The sequence below is a fragment of the Hakea prostrata genome, chromosome 9, assembly GCF_041222555.1.
Source record: "Hakea prostrata isolate BN-2017 chromosome 9, UWA_Hpros_2, whole genome shotgun sequence".
Lineage (NCBI taxonomy): Eukaryota > Viridiplantae > Streptophyta > Magnoliopsida > Proteales > Proteaceae > Hakea > Hakea prostrata.
Window position 1 is genome coordinate 30,172,427 of NC_142608.1, and position 20,133 is coordinate 30,192,559.

The 20,133-nt window shown below is 37.5% G+C and overlaps 1 protein-coding gene across 2 annotated transcripts in view; it reads left to right on the forward strand.

Annotated features, from left to right (window-relative positions):
• Positions 1–1,293: 1,293 nt before the first annotated feature.
• The window catches only part of LOC149005102 (serine/threonine-protein kinase 12-like), an 83,307-nt gene continuing 64,467 nt past the window's right edge, over positions 1,294–20,133 (forward strand). The window contains exons 1-3 of one of the 2 annotated variants that reach the window (XM_089168944.1): positions 1,294–2,013; positions 16,978–17,052; positions 17,197–17,292. In XM_089168944.1, coding sequence (XP_089025070.1) covers positions 1,693–2,013; positions 16,978–17,052; positions 17,197–17,292 — 492 coding nt within the window. In that variant the 5' untranslated portion in view covers positions 1,294–1,692. The remainder of the gene's footprint in view (positions 2,014–16,977; positions 17,053–17,196; positions 17,293–20,133) is intronic. The other variant, XM_089168943.1, reaches the window with a different exon arrangement.

The following is a 20,133-nucleotide window of genomic DNA, read 5'->3' on the forward strand; positions in this document are numbered from 1 at the left end:
TATCCCTTCAATAGTGATAAGTGACAGCCACCAAGTTGTGTCCCATTATTAGGGTAATTAACCTAATCCATAAGTCGGATTAGACGTCTTGTTGCTGATATAGTTTTCTTCCTCAGCAAGCTATCTCCTGAACCCGGCTCGCTCGGAAGCAAGTCGATTCCTTTTGTCCCGACCGGAGTCGAAGGTCAAACCAAGTATGAACCAGGTTCGATCATATTTTCTCCACATCAAGAACCAAAACTCTTTGTCTGTCAACTCTCTCAATCCCAAATGAGTATAAGATCCTCCAAACAAAGGTAAATATGGCTAAGAACAAAACCATTCCAAAATGAGTATAAGATGCACCAGTAATGGCACTGCATATTGAGAGGACGACTTGCATATAGCCTGCTCTTTTTTATTTTATTTTATTTATTTTACTCAACCAACCCTGCATTGGCTTGGATTATATATAGTTTTTTTTTTTTTTTTTTGATAGTAAAAGACTTTAAATTAAGATAGGAATTCATATTGGTTACAGTTCCTGCTGTCCGTTATGGCCAACATAGCTAACTTACTAAACCATTCTGTAGTCGCTGGGGATTTAAAATTACCAAAAGATGATCTAGGGTAGTTCAATAAGGTCTTAACAAAAAAAGGTGTTAAATGTATCTGCCAAGCAGAATAAGGAGTCTTTAATTGGTTCAACACTGCCTTTTGATTACACCAAATTTCCTGTATCGTAATTTGGTGTTTTTTCGTAGATTTCAGTCCCATCGTAACTGCCTTAAGTAGTGCCTCCATTTCTCCACCATTAGCTATTTGTCCCGTATCCAAGTAGCTGAGACGCCCTTCCAAAACTATCCCCACGCACCATCCTGCTTTCTTCAATAGTTCATGATATACCCCTGCACATAACATAGTGGTTAGTTTGATTGTTACATAACTATTAAGGACAACTTTATTATCACACCATTTACTAAGAACATTTCCACCATTGGCTCTAGTGTTCTGTTCCAAATTTTCCTGTGGCATAGGATTTAGTTGTAAGTTGTTAGCCATCGGTCTATATTATGCATAACCCTATGCGGATTAGGCTGTTCTTTTGAAAAGCATATTTTGTTTCTTTCCATCTATATAAAGTAACATGTGATAATAAAGTAGGAAAGAGTCCACCGTTTAGTTTGCTTTGGTGCTCGCATATTTTATATATAGTTTTTTTACTAAGACTTTTTGCGTAGATTAAATGCTATGTTACCAGTCGATTTTTACTTCCAAATGAATGTTTTACGGCATTTCTTTATCACGCAAGACCCGTGCCAGCAAGCATTCCCAGGTGTAATTCTGCTTCTGGCGCAGTTCATCTGATCTGTAAATTCCAAAATTTAACCGCGTATTCGTCCTTTCGTTCGCTCGTTCGTTGATTAAAAGTTGAAATCGCTGGACCCAGTTTAATGGCATATTCTATTCGCTCTTCTCTTTGATCTCAATATTTTATTCTTCAAACTTATGCTGCTAAAGATTCACATGCACTATTTGATGTTTTTCTTGATGGTCTAAGTGTTATTCATCAATCTTGTGAATACAGCTGGAATTCTGAATTGTGAATCATTAGGGTTTGATTCAGTGTTTTCAAATCTAGAAGTTGATTTGATTGAGGTCAAGTTATTTCGGAGAAGCAGAGTAAAATTTTCATTTTTTTGTTCAGTCGATATGGAAACAAAGGCGACGGCGAGGTATAATCTAGGAAAGCAATCATCGCTGGCACCAGAACGCGAGAATCGATCGGAAGTTGATGACAAACTGGAAGACACATACGCTGTTGACGCTACTTTTCGGCTTATGTACCTTGCGGACGAGGGGGACCTGGAGGGCATAGTTGAGCTTTTAGATTCTGGAACCGATGTGAATTTCAGGGACGTAGATGGACGGACCGCGCTTCACGTAGCTGCTTGCCAGGGTCGTGCTAATGTTGTTGAATTGCTGCTCAAAAGAGGAGCAGAAGTCGATCCGAAAGATCGCTGGGGAAGTACGGTATGGTCACTCTCACTAGACAAATTGTTGAGACCGAATAGGTTTGTCTTTTCTAATAGTTATTTGGTTATTTAAGTGAATGCTTTGGGAAATGGAGATCCTCTGTTTTTAGTGTTTCACTTACGTATCATTTATTTCTTTTTAATTTATTTTGAGCAAATTGCACAGGCACCCCAAAATGGCAGCTTTAAAGCATTGACACCCCACTCTATGATTGAAAAACACAACACCCAATTCATTAAACATGGTAGTCCATTATGTTATTGAAACCATTAGTCCACTTTTTATTTTTCTTAAATTCCAAAAATGCCCTTATGGAGAAAAAAAATGACCAAATGTATTCTCTCTCTTCACTCGGCTCTCCACCTTCAGCTCTGGCAGCAATGCCGCGACACCCTCTTCAATAGAGAGATTTGGCGAGATCGAAATCTTTCGGTTTTGGTAGGGGTTTTGCTATTTGTGTTACTTTCACTTGGGCTTCTGTTTCAACTTCCTGGGCATAGCCGCCATGTGGAGCTCGGGGGCTTCAAGACCAACGGCAAAGTCGTCGTCGTCCACACTATCCTTTTCTTCGCAATCTTCACCATCCTCATCCTTGCAGTCCACGTCCACATCTACACGGGCTGATACTATCCGATCCGGTAATACCTGTTTGTTTTGAAATGTAACCTTATCTCTTGTTTTTTATTTGTAATTGGTTGAAGACAGTTTGAAAGAGGGTTAGGGTTTCTTCAGTTCGTTCGTTGCAGCTCTTTGTACTCTGGTATTTTGGCCATTATTCTGTGTTGTAAGAAACGATTCTAAACCCTAATCCTAATCGCTTATTTCTCCCCACCCTCCCTTTTATCTCTTTCGTCCGATCAATGAAGATTCAATCACATAAGATGTCCTTGAGTCAAAAAAATCGTGCTCTGTGAAATTAGGTAACGGGAACGCCATTGTCTCCTCTCCAACCGAACTACTGGGGAAAGAATCTTGAATTCACATTAGCCCCGGCTGATTATTAAGATAAGATTAAAAGAAGTTGCTTTTTCCTTTATTTATCTTGGGATTCAAGTAAGTTCCAGATCGGAAATAGATGGAAAGGTAGTGAGTATGAAAAGAGTGTAAGTGAGCAAAAAAGAAGTTGCTTTTTCCGGCGGCGTTGCTGCCGGAGCCGAAGGTGGAGAATCTAGTGAAGAGAGAGAATACATTTGGCCATTTTTTTTCTCCATAAGGGCATTTTTGGAATTTAAGAAAAATAAACAGTGGACTAATGGTTTCAATAACAGGATGGATTACCATGTTTAATGAATTGGGTGTCTGTGTTTTTCAAACATAAAGTGGGGTGTCAATGCTTTAAAGCCGCCATTTTGGGGTGCCTGTGCAATTTGCTCATTTATTTTTGGTTGGATAAATCTAAGTGAATTGCACTGTGGGGACTAGGAGTTTACGTTAAATCAATTAATTAAAAAAGAAAAAGAAAAGAAAAAGGGAGGGAATTAATTTTATTTATTTATTTTAAAAGTTTTTATGAAGCATATATAAGGATTGATTGGAGGGTGTCGTTCTCTTATTTGGAGTATAGAGGACCCATTAATTTTCCAGTAGGAAGGGGTGGGTTTGATTACAATTGAACAAAGCTTGAAAAGCTTTGATAGGCCTAAAGCTACTCTGGGAGAATTGAAGAAATGCATGCATATCTTAGGATGAGTAGCAAGTATGGCTTTGAATAGAGCTGTTTGGAGTAGACACATTCAGATCTTATTTAGTTGGGATGAGGCTGGGTTGAATTGTAAACTGGGAAAGTTATAATTACTAAGAGACCCTGACTAGTATGCATGGCATTTGTTGTGTCAATAAACTCTCACAGGTGATCCACCATGAACTAGATACCTGCATATAAGAGAGAATAGGCGATGGAATGATAGTATGGACCGACGAAGGGATTCTCCACTGCCTAAGTCTTGATTCTATATAGCAAATAGATAATTGTGCAATGAGTACTGATAAATTGGGTTTATTTCACGCGCTGCCCATGCAGTTCATGGAGGATTTATATATTAACTTTTTTAGTTGAGTGAGGTGATGTGGTGTTTTTGCACTTTGAGCTAAGTAGATAGTGGTGAACAAAGCAGCATTCAGGGTGACACAGATTTAGAATTTATGGAGGTAAGTTTTTGGCCGTAATGGGTATTGATTTCGTCAATCATAGGCTTCTATAGTGTTAAGAAATGCATGATTGTGGTAACCATATTGGTCCAACATAGATTGGATTAGATTTTATTTTATTTCCTTAGCCCCTAATTATTAGATTAGGATATTACTTTTTATTTTCCGCACTTTCTATTTTTATGTTGTTTGACTAGTTAGCAATACATCGGGAGATTTGCTTCCTTTCCTTCTCGTTACTTGGGTATTAAGCAAGTCTATTTTAGTATGGTAATATTCGTAGATCTTTTAACTAGATTTTGGGATATTTGAAGATCTCTCTAATTTAAAAACTTTTCAATAATAAATATACTATTGAGGAGGATAGTTGTTTCTTGCACAACTCTCAATTCCCTCCTCCTCATCTCTTCTTCTCCTCCACCACTTCTTCTCTCTTCTTTCAGCTCTCTATTCTTTTAAGTTATTTTAATTTTAATTCTATTACATGGTATCAAAGCAATGACTACAGATCCTGTCCTAAAAATATAAACATTGCCAGTTTGTGAGTCATTTCAAAGCTTTTGATGAAGATTGCTGAATTTACTTGATGAATTGCAACTGATGAATTCTGATCTGCATTGCTGAAGACCCTTGGACAGTTATTTTTCCTGTTAACCTTATCTGAATTCTTTTGCAATTGTTATTACACTATCATTGAGGTATCCCTACCTGTTGGATTTTTTCTTCCATTGCTGCTACAGTTTTGGTTATTTTGCGATTACTACTACTGCCATTGCCTAGATTGCTGCTGCCCTATTTCATTGAGTCTTTATGGTCCGAATTAAATTCTGTTGGTTCCGTATCGGATTCTGCTGCAACATATACTACTGCTGCTCTTGTTTTATGAATTTTTCAGCTTTGAAAAAATTTTGTGGATGCCATATTGCCTTCCTATTGCTTTTATTACTGGTTTTGAGTACTACAAGTGTTTGAATTTTTTTTGAATGGTACAGTTACTGTGTTTACCAGAATCAATTTTGTGTTATTCTTCTGGTAAACATGATGGGAGATCTCACGAGATATCTCGTTTTTTCAAGTAGGCAAGACGATATGGAGGTTGAGAGCAGAGAGTTGGGATATCTCGCTCGAGATCTCGCCATATCTCACTATATCTCGCCATATCTCGCTCGGGATCTCGCTGAAACTCTCAAATTTTTTTTTTTTTTTTTTTTTTTGTAGATTTCGGTTGAATTTTCACTTGTAACTACTGTTAGCACATCTACAACATCGAAGGAAGATCAATCATTCTTTGCTTGTCTGATGAACTTATGATTTAATGATTTATATAGAACTTCTAATGGTTGTATAATTTTATTATTCTACTCTTGAAACCGAAATGTTATAGGATTAGGGAATGCACTACTCTTGAAACTGAAATGTTATAGGATTAGGGAATGCAAGGTTATACAGCATGTAATATAGAACCTTTAAGGCATATAAATGAAAAGCAAGTGTATCAAATGCATCAAGTAACCTAAATGTTATCAAAATTCCATCCATACTGCCTTTTATCTACCTACTTGGTCTACACTAACCCATATTGTCCTTTTATTTACCTACTTGGTGCGTAGTAACGCATACTACCTTATACCTACCTACTTGGTCTACAACAACTCATACTATTTTTTACCTACCTACTTGGTCTATAGTAACCAATACTGTCGTGCACCTACCTATACTTTTACCTACTACTTGCCTTCTTGCAAGAGTTTATGTGTGGACATTGGAGCTACAACTTGTATCTATTAGTATGAAGATTCCTCCCTACTATTGATATTATTTGGATAGTGCCTTTGATATTACTGTACTTACAGATTTTTTTCATTTTTAATAGCGCCGAGTGTTCTCATTATTGGATGGTTCGTTCGACATAAAGAATTAAAGATCCCCCCCCCCCCCTAAGTGTTGATTGTCTTTTGGGTAAAGTTCTCTTGGTGTTTATCAGCGTTTGCTATTGCAACTTGTGTTCAAGATGATGGGTTTTTAAAATATGTTCCTATTATTCCAAGCTAGAACCTTTGATATGTGTACTCCAGCTTGAGGGGGAGTGTTAAGATATGTATGATTCACCACTTTGGTGGTAACCACATTATATGGTTCAACTATAGATTGGATTATATTTTATTTTATTTCCTTACTTCCTATTTATTAGACTAGAATATTACTTTCTATTTTTATGTAGCTTGACTAGCAAGCAATATTTAGGAAAATTTGTTTCCTTTCCTTCTTGTTACTTGGGTATCAAACAAGTCTATTTAAGATAGTAATATTTGAAGATATTGTAACCAAATTTAGGGATATTTTGAATTTCTCTCTATTTTGAAAACTTTTCAATAATAAATTCACTATTGAGGAGAAGAGTTGTATCTTGCAAAACTCTCGATGCCCTCCTCCTTCATCTCTTCTCCTCCACCACTTTTATCTCTTCTTTCCTTTATTTCTACTAATTTTAATTTTAATTCTGTACATATAGCTTGAGTTTTCTTGGTTTGGTGGTTGTGTTTTTTGATTTGACCGTGAATCTGACCAGCCATGGCATGTTCCCCATTGGTATGATGGTTCATTTGACTGCCTATGGGCTGGTTTATTCAGTTCCCTGTGTGCCATGTGGACATATAACTGGTGGTATTATTTGGGTATACAACTAAGCCCCCCACTCCATTGAAGTTGATGAAGATCCAGCACCAAATTAGGCTTCTTTTCTTAGAAAGTATCCTAGGGATGGGATACTTAAGACATGTGGCTATGGGCCTTTGACCCTTGTGTCTACATTGTAATTAACTAACAATTGGACCTAAAACAGGGGTACATGAGCGGATTATGAAAATGGGCATCAATTAGTTTACTTTGGTTTTGAAGTTTATAGTTGATTTGAATTAGCTTGATCAGTTAGAAATTAGTTGTAGCACCGAGGTTAAGGCGTTGAAATAGCCTTGTAACAAAAATTGTTGGGGTAAGACTGCATATGAAAACTGCCCCCCCTCCCTGGAGGACCTTGTTTCCGCAGAAGCCTTTGGCACTGGGTTTGCCGTTTAGTTAGAAATTAGTTAGGGATACCTGTATTGCTCGAGTCAGATAGAAAATAGTTGGTGACACCTAGTAGGAGTTTGTTTTAAGTTTGTGACGTAAGAATGTAAACCTAATGGTAGAAGTCCCAAGAAAGATGTTAGGCTCCAGTAAAATCAGTAGAAAATGCAGGCATAAAACCAAAATAAGAAGACGAATCTGCGCTTCAAATCAGGGATTCAATGGAGTTCCTGGTGATCTGAATCAATCCTCAAAATCATTTTGGGTCAGAGTTCTCATTGTTGAGAAATAGGGAGTAAAGTTGAGTGCGGAAACTAATGCAGGAGCAAATCTACATGATGTATTCTCTCTTTGATTGATTGCCGCTGCAGCATTCTATGGCGTAATTGGTGGCTCTGTCCGGATTACCATGAGGATTTCATCAAAAGCTTGTAGCAGTCACAGCAGCAATAACAAAAAAAGGAATTGATTAAGAAGAAAGTGGAAGAGAAGATAGAAGAATAAGGTAGGGGGATGGGCTTCCTCAGCCTTGAGTTTCTCACTCACAGCTATCTCAGCCATTGAACATGGAATGCTTCATTAAGTAATGGCAACATGGGCTGCAAATTTAGTGCCTCTAAAATCTATTTCCATTATGATGAAAGGGCTGACTAATTCCTTTGCCTTATCAGTAAAAAGTCGGGCTTCCTCCCTTTCAAAGTTTTGCTCGATTTCTCTTATAACTTCTCTACAAGTCATTACCAAGATCTTCATCAATTGGATCAAGTTGATCATTGCCTCTCTTGTTTGTCAAAACTAATCTACCTTTTGTTTCAGATGGAAGTATTGTTGGCTGCATCCGCCTCTGTGCAGGGATTAAGGGTTTGAGCTCAAGCTGCCCTCATGAAGATCAAAATCCTAGTCTTCGACTCCATTTGTGGGGATTTTATTTGTGATGTCATGTCCTAGGTGGCTTTCCCCCTACTTTTGTCCATTGGATCTACTCTTATATTTCCTCATCCACCTTCTCGATCATTGTCAATGGCTCCCCCTGATTGGGTTCTTTCCTTCCTCAGTAGGTTGATTTCAAAGAAAATTAGGCTAATTTGGTGCTAGATCTGCATCAATTCTCCTCATCTTGAAAAAATGGTCATTAAATCTGATAATTATGTTGGGTGGGGTGGGGGGGAGTAACATATGTATGGCAGCCTTGACCATTCCTAGGTGATGCTTGTAATGAGCCATGATGGTTGGCTTATTCTGGATAGTTTGGCCTTGAGCATCATTGTTGCACATCTGGTGAACTTTGTTTGCCAGCCTCTGAGATTGAGTTTTGCCAAATGAATGGTTGGGAGTTAATTCTTGAGAGTTTGACCTTAAGTGTCATTGTTGGATGGTGGTGATGTAGGACAGTGGTATTCCACAAGAAACATGATCCTAAATCATGAGGGGAGGGGTTTGCACAGCACATATCTGAACTCACACTGAGAGAATAATAATTCAAATTCAGCAAGTAGGATTATAAGTAATTTGCAAAAACCAAAGACTTAGGAGAAGAATTGAGAGTGCTTTCTAGATCAATCCACACTAACTAGGCAAGGGGGTGTGACATTGCATTCAATGAAATAAAATTTCAGCAACAAGTGATACACTTTGTTAATCCAATCAAGATACATAAACAATGTTAATTTCACCCAAACTAGGACTAAACCTATCCCAAAACACCAATGAGGCTAAAGCAGTAAATCTGAAATATGTAACCAGCAACCAAGTATGAATGGCAGCACTAACAGTAGAAGAAACAAAACTGCAGTAAGTTGAAAATAAAGAAGAACAGAAATTAAGGGAAAGAGAGGGAAGGAGAAGAAGAGAGAAAATAATGACAGGAAAAGTAGGCTGCTGTGTGGTTCTGTAGAAGAAAAGGGTGTAAGAAAGGAAAAGCGAGATCAGCAGCAAAGAACAGAGGCTGCCAAAGGGTTAGAGAAGAAAAGAAACATGAGAAACAATAGAGAAAAATTTACCACAGAGAAACAGAACAGACGTGGGGTTTGGGGAAGAAGAAAAAAATTTCCAGGAAAGAAATTATGGCTTCTTGGAAGAAATAACAGTAGATCTATGTAGAGGAAAGAAAGGGGAATTTTTTTGGTTGGAAACAAGGGTGAAAGGAGGGAAGAAACTTGCTTGCGAGATAGAGGGAAGAGACAGAGAAGCAGCAGCAGTTGTATCTTTCTAATTCTTTTATCCTCCACTTAGTTTCACCTAGGCTTCATCCTGGTCATGGATAGATCACCTAGGTTCGGGTCCATAAGCAGTGACAATTGCCCTATCATCGCGAAAGATTACTTCTTCTAGGACAAGAGATTAATAGCGAGATCTCGAATCAACTTATCGGTCTCATGGTATATCTCAGTATGGAAGATGATACTAGAGATCTGTATTTGTTTATAAACTATATCGACGGGTGGGTAATAGTATACCTGGAATAGCTATTTATGATATTGTGCAATTTGTGCTATATATTTAAAGGAAAAAAAATTAAGGAGGAACTTCTGAAAATACCCCCAAAATTTATGGAAATAAAATAAAATTTGATAACTCCAAATTGTGGAAAAACCCTAAATTACCCTTACAAATCATACTACCATATAAAAGGAAAACTTCAAACAATTGTGGTATGTTTTTTTGGTTGACCAAAATACCCCCTTTGAATAGACATGTCCCCGTTCACAAATAATATACTCCTCCCCGAATCAGAACAAAGCACTCCCCCAAGCGACATACCCCCCTGAATAGACATGTACCGGTTCACAAAGAACATACCCCTCCCCTGATCAGAAATACCCCCCTTGAATAGACATGTACCGTTCACAAATAACATACCCCTCCCCTAATCAGAACAAAGCACTCCCCTAATCGACATACCCCCTAATAGACATGTACCCGTTCACAAACAACATACCCCTTCCTTGATTAGAAACACCCCCTTGGATAGACATGTATCTGTTCACAAACAACATACCCTCCCCTGATCAGAACAAAGCACTTCCCCAAGCGACATACCCCCTTGCCATGGAACCATGCAAATTTTCTTTTTTATGAAACCCGTTGTGAATTTTGATATAAGAATATAAAAGATAATGAATATCAAAATGGTGCGAATACTTATCGTAAAACTTGTATCTATTGCTAATTTATAGCATCTCTAAATCTTGGTAGTCCCATCTATTAGATTTTCATTATTTCATATTCTTAAATCTCTTTCTTAATTTAGCATCGGGGTCGATGTGATCAACTTGTTTGCTTGGAAAAATAAAATGGTTGACAAAATAATGCATCATCAATTGATAAAGAGGGAGTTCCAAAAGGAAAAAGAGGAAATCCAAGTGAGAAGAAAGCCACAATCTCAAATTATAGAATTAGAGCTATTTCAATTATTTTTGAAGGGCTTTCATTGGTTGATTATCGATATGTGTAATTTGGTGAGTTCCTCCTATATGTTATATCTTCAAAGTATGTCATTTTCAATATCCTACTGTTAGTTTCCTATACAAAAAAATTGCCAAGTATTTCCTCCTTTTTTTAGATATTTGGCATTATACACCAAGGCAATTGGATTAACATATTTTTCTTAGTTGAATTACAACAATATCTTTTGCCAAGAAGCTCACATTTCTAAACTAACTACAACCCTCATTGAAACCGTTTAATGGATGAAACCCCCCCAAAAAGAAAAAGAACCAATAAAGAAACTTATTAGTTGAGTCAGAATTATCTTAACGTAAATTAATTCTCTTATATTCTCTTGTAAACAAGAATTTCAATTAGAAAATGAAAATAGAGTTGAATTAAAAATTATATAAGCCGAACCATGCATTACAATTAAAAATCAATATTCGGTAGTCTTCAACCTAATCAAAATATAAGCAAAAAGCCCACGTGCAACTGCATGTGCGTATTTACTAGTTAAGTTAATAAATACTAATACTAATATGCAAAATAAATGTGGTCAAGACCATGGTCCTAAGTGTCCAGATTACTCTCTATCTCTATAGTAGCCAAACTACATGGAAAGGATCTGTCGCCTCCGCCTCTGGTAGTAACTAGTGGTGGGCAGTGGTCGCAGTGTGATGTCCCCATCAGGTTAGTAGTTGCCTCTACTAGCCTTGGGATTGGTCTTTTGCCAACTTGGTGGTTGGTCTTACTACCGGGGCAATTTAGCCTTAAGTCTGGTTGCCAGGCAGTTGGCCAATTACCTCTTTCAGCCTTGAGATTGCTTTTTGCGATTTTGATCTTTGACCTTATCTACCAGGTGGTTTAGCTGCACGGCTTGTTGCTGAACAGTCAGTGAGTTGCTGTTGCCTGCCTTGGGGTTGGTCATTTGCCAACCTAATTGTCAAGTCCTAGATCTAGTGTAGACTTTTGCTTGATTCCTTTACCTATTGGTAGTCAATGGTGAGCACTACCCAACAATCTCAAGTGGTATGTTAGAGAATACCAATCGAAAGAATGATCAAGGCTTCATGAAGAAATCATATGAAATCATGGCTAAAATCAAGTATGAAGATCATTGGAATGAATGGAGATTCATTCTCAACTAAAGAGGTTGAAGATGAGGTGTTTGCAAGGATGCAATACCTACTTCATCATCCTAGTACAGAGAATAGATCATAGCAAGAGTAAATCAATATCAAGTAAGAGAGATTACTAACCTTTGATAGTGAACAAGAGATGAGGAACTTGAGAATTTGCAAGAGTTCTTCATCAACACCAAGTAGAGGCTTTGAGAGGAGTTCTCCACGTTCTCTAGGGGTTTTAGAAACAAAGGAGGCTAAGAAACATGAAGTTCTATTATATATAGCATCAAAAACCTAAATAGAGGATCTTAGATAGATTCTGTCACTGTGGGTCGATTGGCCCAGTCGACCCAAGCAGTCGACCCAGGCTGTTAGCAAGCCTAAGTCAAGGAAATGAAGGTCCAACTCTCATCAAATTGAATTGGGCTTCTCACCACTCAACTTATAACTCACCTAGCATAGAGGAATGCCTTCAAACCATGTCTAACCAAGCTTTAAGCTCATCAACCATGCTTCTCTTCATTAAGGTGAAGTCTCATTTTCAATTCCATCAAAGTCTCCAAGTATGGGACACCATCATCAATTTTCATGGGTTCTGGGTCAAACACTATGTCTTCCACTGATATAGCCCATAATTGACTTTCACTTCTACTTTGGGTCTTTGGACCTACAAACAATAGAGTTTCTGGGTTAAGATTAGGGCCAGGTTTCACAGTATATTCCCACAAGATGTCAATTGCTATCATGAAGAAGCTGAACTAGTAGCTACCACTACAAGCTAATTTCTTCCCTTGGTTCCGAGTCTGCAACCTAGTTCTCCATTCTCCATCGAGAGAAAGTAACTCTTTCCCTCCTGATAGTGATCATTTGGGTTTACTATTGCTGTCCTAAAAGGAAGAGGCTGTGTACACAACATACTATTTCTAATGTCAAAGCAACAGTGGATTGGTACAAAGCAACGTTGGTTGCGAAGGGGTTCATGTAAACATATGGAATTGACAACAATGAAACCTGCGCTCCTGTGGCCAGGTTGAACACTGCCAGAGTTGTCTACTTGTCTTCTCATCTATTGTAATAAGTGATATGATCTGCAGAAACTTAATGTGAAGAAGGCCTTTTTCATGGTACATTGGAAGAGGAGGTTTATATGGATGTTCCCCAAGGATTCTCTACTAAGGGTACCAAGGAAAGGTGTGCAAGTTGAACTGTGCTTTCAGTTGCCTGAAATATTCCCTTAAAGCGTGGCTTGGGTGTTTCACAAGGCTAGTACTGCAGCTAAATACACTTAAGAGTAATGCTGAACATCTTATTTATTAAGTGATTCAGTGATCACATTACTGTCCTTATCGTTTAAATATATGTCATAGTTTTGATTGAGTGTAATAGAGTTAGAACTGAAGTTGCTTAGTCTTCCCAAGGATCTTCCTTTCCCAAAGAAAGTACACTTTAGACCTATTAGAAATGGGATTCCTTGGCGGTCACCCTATTGATTTCCCTCTTGAGGCCAACACACATTTGAAGAGCAAAGATGGTGAACTAGTTGAAAAAGAAGCCAATCAATGCTTTGTAGGGGGATTGATATGCATCTCACAAACTTGGCCAGACACTATTTATGCTGTAAGCATTGTGAGCCAGTGAGTGCATGATCCTTACTCCACTCATTTAGATGTAGTGCATAGATACCTGAAGTCAACCTTAGGAAAAGGTGTTCTTTTCTCTCCCTTGGATCACTTGCATATAGAGGCATTAATAGATGCTGATTGGGCAGGCTTGCCTAATGATTGTAGTTTGGGCTATTATTCCATTGTTTGGTATGGTTCAAGATCTCGTCTCGTCTTGGTATCTTGAGCCTACAGAGAGGATTGAAATGTTGGGATTTTGGTTGAAATTTTGCCAAAATCTTGTACAAGGCCTGCTAGGATTCGGTGGTACATTCTGGTGGGTTTTAACAATTTTTTGGTTATGATTCTTCTTGGACAGCTCTAGTAGGTCCTCTAAGTGCATATCCATGGTTAATTTGATTTAAAAAGTAACTGCTGAAAGAGTTGAAGGAATCCTAACTTATGTTTGTGTGACATAGTAGGGCTTTATTTGTGATAATAGTCATGCATGAGCAAGTACAATAATACTCTCTATGGGACTGAAAACATAAACAATAAAAACTCTTTAATAGACCAAAAGTTTGATTTAAAAAGTACTGTTGAAAGAGTTGAAGGAATCTTGACTTGTGTCAGTGTGACATAGCAAGGCTCTATTTGTGATAATAGTTGTGACATAGCAGGGCTTTATTTGTGATAATAGTTATGCATGAGCAAGTACAATGATACTAGATGTGGGACTAAAAATATAAACAATAAAAATTCTCTAATAGACCAAACTATCCCTTGTACTTAACTTATGATTTACAACACTCCCCCTCAAGTTGGTGCATAAATATCTATCATGCCCAAATTGCTAACAATACTACTAAATAACTTGGCACTCAAACTTTTTTGTGAATACATCAGCACGCTGGTTGTCAGAGGTAACAAAAGAAATCTGAACTAGCCCAGACTCAACCTTTTCTTTAATGAAATGCTCATCAATTTCACATGTTTGGTGTCATGCTGAATGGGATTATGGGCAATGCTGATGGCTGATTTGCTGTCAGAATACAGCCTTATAGGATCTTCCAGATCTGCTCCAAGTTCTTGAAGAAAACCTTCAACCGTAACACTTCACAAATGCCTTGAGCTAAAGCTCTTAACTTTGCTTTAGCACTTGGTCAAGCCACTACAACCTGTTTTTTGCTCCTCCAGGGTACCAAGTTATCACATAAGCACAATAGGCAAGGGTAGATTTCCTGTCATCCAGACATCCAGCCTAATTTGCATTTGTGTATGCTTCAACTTTAAGATGTCCCTGAGAAGAAATTAAGATACCATGCCCTGAAGATGCCTTCAAATACCTCAAGATACGATATACTGCATCAAGATGTGAAGAATATGGATCATGGATGTACTGACTAACAAGGCTGACTGCAAAAGTGATGTTTGGCCTAGTGTGTGACAAATAGATCAACTTCCCAACTAATTTTTGGTAGCTGGTTTTGTCTACTGGTTCTCCTTCCTTAGCTTTCAAGTGCTGATTAGGCTCCATTGGAGTCTCTGCAGGTCTACATACCCTAGCATTCCAGTCTCTTCTAATGGGTCCAAAGTGTACTTTCTCTTAGAGAGAGAGAGCGACACCATTAGTAGAGTAGGCCAACTCTAACCTGAGAAAGTACTTAAGTCTACCCATATCTTTTATCTCAAACTCTATCCCCAAGAAGGTCTTGAAGGCTATAATTTCCTCCTCACTGTTTCCTATGATGATAATATCATTCACTTATATAAGGAGTACTATAGTATGAGATCCATCCCGCTTAATAAACAGAGTATGGTCTACATTACTTTGCTTGTAGCCATAAGAGATCATTGCCTTGTGAAAGCTTCCGAATGGACTGCTTTAGACCATATAGAGCTCTTCTTAATCTGCACATCTTCCCATGAGTCTCCAAACTAGAATGAGCAAGGCACATCCATATATACTTCTTCTTGCAGCTCTCCCTGTAGGAAAGCATTCTTCATATCTAATTGTTGAAGACTCCACCCTCGGTTTACGACACATGAGAGAACAACTCGAACAATATTCATCTTAGCAACAGGGGCAAATGTCTTCTGGTAGTCAATGCCATAGATTTGAGTAAAGCCCTTGGCTACTAGTCTTGTCTTATATCTCTCAATTGTTACATTTGCTTTGTGTTTTATTACAAACACCCATTTGCACCCAATCATCTTCTTCCTTGTAGGCAAAAATACCAAATCCCACGTCTTATTTTTTCCCAGGGCTTGCATTTCCTCATCGACAACTTTCTTTTAGTCTAAGTGAGACACTGCCTCCTGCCATGAGTTAGGAATAGTGATGGAAGACAAAGAGGAAATAAAGCTTTGAATTCTGTGGATAGGGAGTGATTTGACACTTGGTTAGAAATAGGGTGTTTGGTGCAAGTTATAGTTGTCTAGGCGACAAGGTGAAGCGAGACGAGGCGATAGTGGACTATGAAAACCAAGGCACCTGTAATTAACCTAAGGACTTCAAGGAAATTTAGAAAGAAGAAGAAGAATAGAAGAAGACCGAAGAAGAAGAAGGAGAAGAAGAGAAAAGGGAGAGAGCTTGTGCGTGTGTCTTTTGGCTCTCCCTTGATACTTTATTTATAATGTAAAATCAAGTCTTAATTTAGGAAAGTTTCCTAAACTGAATTACGTAAATTTTTTTTTTACATTTTGCATAAAATCTCCCAAATCTCCACAAAAAGGGACACTATCCTAGGGAGATTACTTGTCAACTACACAATAAGAAAAATAGAAAATAACCAAAATAGAAAATAACTAAAATAGAAAGTAACCAAAATAAAAGCCTAAGTTAAAATAGAAAGTGATATATTATCAATTTATATGCTCCAGCTTAAGGAGTGGTAATGAGTATATTCGTGTATATATATATATTGTTTTTTTCTCTTTTACTTTGTAGTTTGAGTATGAAGTAAGTCCAACATAAGTAAATGGAATTAGTTTCTATTTGCTGCTTGTATTTTGATCTAAGAATCTTTCTTAATCTAGAGTTTCTATTTTTTATCTAATGCATCTGTGCGAGGGGGAAGTTGCATCTTAAGCAGCTCTCCATTCCCTCCGTCTTCTTCACTTCTTCTCCTCCTCCACTTGTTCTTTTTTCTCCCTTTCGGTTATTGGGTTCTTGTTGACCTTAAATCAAAATATTGTTATCTGCATTGTTTTAAAGTTAATGCAGAGAAATACTTGTATGTGGTGGATGTATAATTATTGTAGGAAAATTGCAGAGTAGTTGAAGTGTTTTTGTTTATTGAATTTGAATGATAATACTATCTGTTTTTTATGGCATTATGAGCAACAATGCTGTTGATAGTAATTCAGATGATGGTTTAGCATATAAAAGTCATGAACAATCACTTAGTAATCTGAGTTTTTGGATTTCTTTGTGTATTATACTTATCAGTAATGATTTTTCAATGAGATCTCCTTGATTTAAGATATGACTTTAGTTTTCTCTGCATTGCCAGAGAACTTCATTACCTTATTTATGAAAAAGAAAAAGAAAAACTATAATTTTCAACAATAATTTAATGTTGCTTGAACAGCCACTTGCAGATGCAATACATTACAAGAACCATGATGTGATCAGAATTTTGGAGAAACATGGTGCTGGGCCTCTGGTATGCCTTGCTTAAGTCTATGATTGGAAAGACATTTCAGGCGTGAATCTGCACAACATTTTACAGACTTTGGTGACTCATCCACGGTGCTTGCTTTTTCTCTTTATTCGTAATATTCCTTTTGTTTGATTTATGATATCACAGATGGCTCCCATGCATGTTCAAAATGCTCGTGAAGTCCCAGAGTATGAGATTGATCCTAAAGAGCTTGATTTTACTAACAGTGTTAACATCACTAAGGTACCAAAGCCATTTGCATTTTTTGACGCTCATCTTCTCGTTTTCTGTGGCTATTTCTTTGAGCAATATAGTTCTCTTGGGATTTTGAACTAAACTTGCACAAAGCCTTTTTCTTTTCTTTCAATTTGTGTATTTTATAGTAATTTCTAAATTACATGAGATTTGTGGTCACTGGTCAAGGGGGGATGTGGTTTGTACAAGGTTCCTTACTTTTTTCTTCATTTTGGCATTGAATATAACTCTATAAGAGGGATTTTGGTTTCATGTTCTAAGGAGTTCAGTTGTAAGGAAATCTTTTTGTTGGAATTTTTCTTTGGTTTTTTTTCTCAAAGAAAGAGGGGAAAGGCGTAGAAGGCATTCTCCTAGAACCCCTTAGTGAGAGGGGTTTGGAGAATCTAGGCAAGGAGGGCACTCCCTCCTACCCAGTGTCCCAAGTAGGAAAATAAACCCAATTACAATCTTTAGTAAACATGTGCTTCTGCATCCTTCTTTGCAAGATCATCTAGCTCTTTAAAAAAGTGCACAGGATCTGACCAGAGTTGTTGCTGCATCGGCTGAACCCGTCATTTAATCTGCTGGCTGGTTTTGTTCTTTCCACTCATGCCTAAACTCCTTCAGTCTTAACGTAGCTGCCACTTGCAGTATTCTTCCATTTGTTGATTCCCATTTCCAAAGCCCTTGGATAGTCCCATTAAGAGAATCTGCCACTAGTTTAGAATCAGATCTGATGGAGACCTCCAAATACCCTTCTTGAGTGCAATTTTGGAACCTCTAAGAATGGCCTGTAGCTCCATTGGCAAGATTGGAAGCGTCTCTCTTCCGCTAGCATATGCCATGATTGGACTGCCTGAAATATTCCTTAGTACTTCCCCATCTTTAGCTGTTGAATTTATTAATGCTCCATCACATTGCAAGGAGATCATATTTATAGGCAGCCTAAACCAGGAACAAGCCTTAGGAATCCTATTTGTCCAAGCTACTTGAATATTCCATTTTTCAGCTATTTAAACAGCCTGGGCAGTCCGTTCACTACTCATGCATCGAGCAGCACAGTTCACCCTCTAAAAAAGGAAATAAAAAGTATTAACTTATGTACAGAATTTTCTAGTAAAACTAGCTCCTAAAATCTGTCCAAAATAGAAAGTACTGAAAAAGGAAAGTTCTGAAATTAGTAACTAATAGAATAAAAACTAATTAGCAAGATTCCTACATTAGAAAGAGTAGCATATCTAAAAAGGAAACAAGGAATAATGGCATAACACTGTTCACATGAACAATAACAACCCAAACTTCAACAAGATTAATTTCAATAAATTTCTTTTATTTTTTTTCCTTCCATATAAAAATTCTAGTTTTTGAGACTTTAACCTCCTTTCTCTCTCCGTCTTTAATAAGAACCCAAACATTTTTACACAAGAATAAAAGCGAAGTGCATGCCTTAAAGAAACTAGAACAAAGCCACGAGGTAGATGTAGAGCCTAGGAAAAGAAGGTATAACATAAAGGGAGAGTGATAGATGGAGTGGGAGTCACACATACTGTATGTTTTTAGCAAAAAATTTATATACAACAACAACAACAAGAATAAGCCTTGTCCCAACTAAATGGGGTTGCCCACATGGATTCTTGCCTTCTAATCAGTTCTGTTTGAGGCCATGCTAGATACAAGGCCTAACTTATGCATATCCTTTCTCACCACTTCTCTTAAGGTTATCTTAGGTCTAATCTTAGCTCTTCTAGTCCCTTCAATCTGAATTATAGGTCTCTGTTGAACGTGGGCGTGCCACCTCAAACGACTTTCTCGAAGCTTATCACTTATGGGAGCTATTCCTAAACCAACTCTAATATGATCATTCCTTATCTTATCCTTCTTAGTTTTTCCACTCATCTATCTTAGCATCTTCATTGCTACTACAGTGAGTTTATCTATATGATTTTTTTTGATAGCCCAACACTCTGCATTGTACATCATAGCTGGTCAAACAACAATCCATAAAATTTTCCTTCTAACCTTTAATGAAATACACCGATCACATTGAGAACCCGGACGCACCTCTCCACTTCATCCACCCTATTTTAATTCCTTAGGAAATATCATCCTCTATATCACCTCTTTTATTTATGATTGAACCTAGATACTCAAAACAATCACTTTGAGGAATCTCCTTATCGTCAAGTATCAACTCTTCATTGTCTGCCCGATCATGACTAAAGTTACAAACTAGATATTCTGTCTTCATTCTACTTAGCAAAACATTTATATAGGGAGTTTTTTAAACTTTTATAGAGTTTTCTCAGAAATTCTCAAACTAATTTTTATGCAAAACAAAGGGCCATAAGAAAAGGCATCTAAAAGAGTTTTTGCCCCCCCTAGTAAAAAGGTGTAGTGTAACTATAACTCTTCATATTTTTAATACATACGATAATAAGAAGCTTATATTTGAAAGCCTTGACTTGAAATCAGCGGGAGAACTTCTTAGGCTGCAGGGCTTCACATGAGAAAGAAACATATATCTAAATTCTATGGCAATTGAATGACACGTGAAGATAATAGGGTCAGGAATACTGATGCAGAATTGGCAGCATATACAAGGAAGAGAAAAGCCCAATGGTCAAGCCCATCAAAGCCTAAGGTTATGATCCAAAACAACCCATGGCTTGCATGGGCTATGACTATTGTAGTGGGTTAAAATGAGCCCATTATTTCATGGGCTTGGATTACTTTAGTGGGAGAAGACCAACCCACATATTTTGAACTAAGCCCAAGTCTAGCTTTGAAAGTGAATAAAAGGAGCTAGTAGTGGGGTGTAGTAGGTGGATGTATCCATTATTGTTTTGACTA